Genomic DNA, 5,542 nt, shown 5'->3' on the forward strand with positions numbered 1-5,542 from the left:
ATCAATATAATAAAAAGTTAAACGGTCCCTTACGTCCACTAGATTAAGAGGGGCTTCTCGACACAATTAAATACAACTTTAATGTATATCTAATCAAAATTTATTTAAAAAAATTAAAATAATTAGGTCAAAGCATCTCCCACTATTTATATTTTCATGACGTCTAAAAAGTTCATTGAAGAGACAATGCCACTTCAAAGATTTATATTTGATAATGGTTCAATTTAGGTTAAAGCCGTTTTACACGTTGACAGTTGTTATAATTTGAAAGAAACTAAATCTTTAACGTTATAACGTTCAAATCTTTATTCATTTCTAGAATAAAGCAAAATGAAATTTTCACTTCTTTGATGATCGTTCTCGATATTATATATAGATATGAATCGTCCTTGTTTTCAAACGATTGATAATTTCTCCACGGCACGCTGCAAATTATTAAGCGATACATATTTTCTCCACGGTAACCTGCAACTCATTAAACAGGAAGAACACCATGGTAAGACAAATATTTCATTATTGTTTTGTTAGCAGATTCTGATAACACAATGATATCGTAAAGAAGTGTTAGTCACGACTCATTTTGTGTATCTTTTTCTTCAATTTCAGGTAAACATCCAGAGCCCGCGCAGGTCAAAGAGGTTAGCACAGATGAGACGGGACGGAACTATTCATGATCTTCCCGACGACGTCATTCGACAGTGCTTGCTCCGAGTTCCATATAAATCACATTCAGCGCTCAAAGCTGCGTGCAAAAAATCGAAGGATATAGTGAGTAGTCCAGGGTTTTATAAGGACCGGCTGACCTCTGCAACAAGTGACCACTTGATCTGTATCCTTCAGTATTTCAAACTTCCAATAGCAGGCACGAAATGTAAGCGGAGTGGCTGCAGAGTAATAGTGTTTGACCCTCTCAGGCGCACCTGGGAAATGCTGCCTCCCATTCCGGACTTACCTTTTGGACTTCCATCGCTTTGTAACTGCGTTTGTAAGTGCGTTTGTGTTAATGGGAAGCTGGTTCTCATGGGCGGAATACATCCGACAAACTTGGAAACGATGAGCAGAGTTTATATTTTTGATTTCGTGTCTGCCAAATGGCGCCGAGTAGCGGACATGCCCACTCCAAGGATCGGCTTCGCCTGCTCTGTATCTTCTACCACCAGGCTTATTTACGTTGCCGGTGGGAGACGGAACCCAAATAATATGTTCGCAACAGCAGAGGCTTACAATGTGGAAGAAGACAAGTGGGAAATTTTGCCTCCAATGACCCAAGAAGTAGGCAGCTGTCATGGAGTTTTTCTGGGAGAAAATTTCTTTGTATTCGGCGATGGAAACAGTGCACAAATTTATGATCCAAAGACGGGCGTGTGGAGACGAGTGGATGATATGTGGAGATTCGTGGAATCGTTCAGGTGGTCGTCGTTAGTTGCTTCTGGGCAGCTGTATACCTTCACTGAACGACAGTTGATGAAATATGATGCGGAAGAGAACGATTGGGTTGTCGAAACTATTATTCCCACAAAATTTTGTGGTTCTGGGTGCACTGCAGAGTGGCGCGGCCATATTTTTTTGAGTAAACGTTATGACAGTAATCTTCGTCAGGCTTGTTGTCTGTTAAACCTGTCAAATCACGAGTTGATTGAATTCCACGTACCTGAAAAGTTTAAGGGCGTAGCTATAGCCGCTGCAACCCTGAAGATATGATTTAATCCGTCATATTTGTATTATCGATCTATTCGCCAAACGTATGTTTTAGATTGCAATTTTTTTTTAATAAAGATTTCGTCGGCTTAAACGCAACCGGAGTATAAATTTGAGGGGCATTCTTATCAGTCAATCAAATTATTTTCATAGCTTTCTTTTTAAAGATGATTTTTTCCTCAAGTTTGTTATTTATTGTACTCATTTTATTTTATTTTTTAATATTAATTTTTCTATCTACATTTGAATGGCATATACTACACCATTTACCCCATTTATCTTTGTAGTTTCAATAAATTTTTCTTGAGGTTTAAACAAAATTGATAAAGAATTATACTTACGAAGACCAAAATGTGTAAAATAATTAAACTATTTGTATTTTATTTTCTTTTGTTAAATTTATATTGTTATTAGCTCAAAAGATCAAAACATCAAGATACAACTAGAGGATAGCCATGTTTTTACTTGATTCAACTTAGGTTGTCTCAATTTACTATAAGAGAAATAGATGTAGAATTCATTCACAAACTCTAATAGATCTAGAATTATGGGTAATTTGCTAATATTCAAGAGAGGAGAGAAAGAATTTGCTCCATAAAATCAATGTGTTAAATTAATGAACAATAGTAATACATAAGCAACCAAAAACTCTAATCCCAAAGGGAGATGGTTATATAGAAATTGCGGAATCTAGAAAACTAGGAAAAGACTAGTAAAAAACTAGAAAAGGCAAAGAAAAGCTAAAGGGAGGCCTAAAAATAGCAACAATGACTCAAGACAACATATGCCAAATATCAACCATGAGGAGAGCATGAGGAGGGGCGCATTTCCCAAGGAAGGGAACTTAGAAACACGCTAAAATGGTCTATGGGACCAAATCCCTTGATTTAAGGGGGAATCTTCATGTGGGGCACCAATCCCCAAATAACTCAAGTGGATAAGATGTGGATAGGTGCGGACATACACTTAGATGTCTAAATTAAAGATATCGTCTATCACCTACTCATATCCTAATAAAAGATAGCAAAAAATCAAGAATCTCGGGAAGTCACTAGAGTAGTATCCTTCACATTGGAGTAGATATATGTTTTACATCTCATTGGAGAATGTCTATATAATGTCATTCCATCCCTCATTTTTCTCTTTCACAACCGTGCCCGAGAGGTTTTTCATATGCCAATGAAGGGTAATGGAGTTAAGGCGCGTAATGGAGAAAGGGATCTTCAATGGAGATGGACTCAAGATGGCGAATCTCATCACAAATATTGCAAGGTATAGAAAAATGGTATATGGTTACAAGCTATAATGCTTGAGCAAGTTCTACCTTCGGCAGAGTAGCAACCTCCACTTCCTCGATTGGACATGAGGTGCCAAGGCATGGCGCTCAAGAGATGGAGATAGTTGTTAAAAAGGAAAATACTCAACACACTAGTGGAGGAGAGATAGAAAGGTAGAGACTGAGGATCCCAAGATTAAGACTGAAACAAGAATTAGCATTTTCTAGCACACCACACATCACTAAGCCAAAAATAGGAAATGTTGTATATCAACCAACTAGTAACTTCAATACCAAAGAAGATGTTAACACATGGTCCAAACCTTCAAATGGTGGAAGGCATGAAGATGGGAAGGTGGTACGAACAATAAGAAGAAAAACTAGTTCTCCCCAAAGCCATAATGTTTAAAGAGAAGTCCCATCAAACCAAGCCTAAACCAAACCATGACATAACTCGCACAAACCTACATGATTAATGAAAAATTAGAAACTAAGTCCTAGATATTACAAGTAAGTCACTGTGCACATACCCATTAATTCCATAAGACCCCAAAACAAATACCACCTAGAGCGAGGGATGGACCATATTACACCATAAAAGTCTCAAACAAAAGATGAAGTTGAAACTAGAGTGAACCATCTTTATAAATTAAAGAAATAATGCTATTATAGTGAATGAACAATCTTGATAAATCAAAGGAATAATGTTATTATTTTTTTTGCATGGGGCCACTAGCCATGTCTTTCTCAACATAAATGTTTTTTTTTGAGAGGATGGGGTGGCTACATGAATGGTTTTAACCACACACACACACACACACACACACACACAGATATATGTATATATATATATATATATATATATATATATATATATATATATATATATATATAGATATATATATATAGATATATATATATAGATATATATATATATATATATATATATATATATATATATATATATATATATTTTATTTATGTATGGCATCTTCGATATCAAAAATGATTTAGTACTATTAATATATTTATAAATGTACATTGATATTGCTTAATCTTGCATAGTAAAATATTTTATATTTCTACTATTATTAATATTTTTTAAATCAGTAAAACCACGTAAATAAATGTGGTTGATAGGCGTGGATAGGTATGAATGGATATAGATTAAATATTAATATTAATATTGGTATTTATAATAAATATAATAATAATTATATAGAAAATATTATTATCATTATATCATAAATACATAATAACTATAACAATTATAATGACACATTATAATAATTATTATTATACTACAATAAAATAATAATATTATTGATATTATAAATAATATAATAAATATTGATATTATTAACCGAAGAGATTATTAATATGATAAAACCAAGAAATTTATATTATACCCTCAGAATATGAACCCTTAGATTAATGAACCCGAGGGATTGATATAATAAGCCCAAGGAACTAGTAAACCCAAGGAATAATTCTAAAAACCGAAGCGAATAATATTAAACCCAACGATTAATATTGTAAACCTAAGGTATATAAACCCTAAGATAAATATTATAGACCCTAAAACAAACATGTCTCACCATGGTTGAACATGCTTGATTTTCATATTGGGACAACCTTTGTCACAATGTGACGCTGGACCATGGTTGACAATGATTGATTTTCATCTTAAGAGAATCTTTGTCATAATGAGACATTGGAATCTTATTGATGATGGTTGACCATGGATGACGATGGTTGACAAAATGTGACATTATACCATGAGATAATGTTTGTCACAATGTGAGCATGATTATTGACCATGGTTAATTTACCATGGTTGAACTTTACCACAATGTGGCGTTAGACCATGGTTGATGATGTTTGACCATGATTGATGTTCATATTGATACATTATTTGTCACGATGTGATGTTGGACAATGGTTGACCATGATTGACCATAGTTGACCAAGTTTTACCATGGTTTCCCATGGTTTCCCATGGTTGATGATGGTTGGCGATGGTTGAATATGGTTAATTTTCATAATGAGACAATCTTCGTCACAATGGGACCATGGTTGACTATGATTATAAACAAGAGTGATTTAAATTTAGCCCTAGGATTAAGATTATAAAACTTATGGATAATATTATATCCTAGGAATATGAATCCTTAGATTAATAAACCCAAAAAATTGATATTATAAACCCAAGGGACTAACAAGCCCAAGGGATTAATACTAAAACCGAATGGACTATAAACCCAAGGGAATAATATTTAATCCAAGGGATTAATATTATAGGCACTAGGTATATAAACCCTAACATAAATAGTATAAACCCTAAAATAAACATGCTTGACCATGGTTGATTTTCATCTTGAGACAATCTCTCTCACAATGCAATGTTGGACCATCCTTGACCAAGATTGATTTTCATATTGAGAAAATCCTATGATAAAGACTAAGATAAATATTATAAACCAAGGTATATAAATCCTATGATAAATCTTATATATGCTAAAATAGACATGGCTGACCATGGTTGATCATGGTTAATTTATATATTGA

At 33.8% G+C, this 5,542-nt stretch overlaps 1 protein-coding gene across 1 annotated transcript; it reads left to right on the forward strand.

Moving 5' to 3' along the window:
- The first annotated feature begins 648 nt into the window (after positions 1–648).
- LOC149166166 (F-box/kelch-repeat protein At2g44130-like) lies at positions 649–1,701 on the forward strand. The gene has a single exon (XM_089430075.1). It carries the CDS (start codon positions 649–651, stop codon positions 1,699–1,701), a length of 1,053 nt encoding a protein of 350 aa, XP_089286201.1.
- The last annotated feature ends 3,841 nt before the right edge of the window (positions 1,702–5,542 follow it).

This window comes from Pinus tabuliformis, chromosome 5_1 (genome assembly GCF_031772625.1).
Source record: "Pinus tabuliformis cultivar Carrire ecotype Pingquan chromosome 5_1, CPIR1, whole genome shotgun sequence".
NCBI lineage: Eukaryota > Viridiplantae > Streptophyta > Pinopsida > Pinales > Pinaceae > Pinus > Pinus tabuliformis.

Bases quoted from the DNA above. Each gene is read 5' to 3' on its own strand.
- LOC149166166 (XM_089430075.1), top strand. From the start codon at position 649: ATGAGACGGGACGGAACTATTCATGATCTTCCCGACGACGTCATTCGA.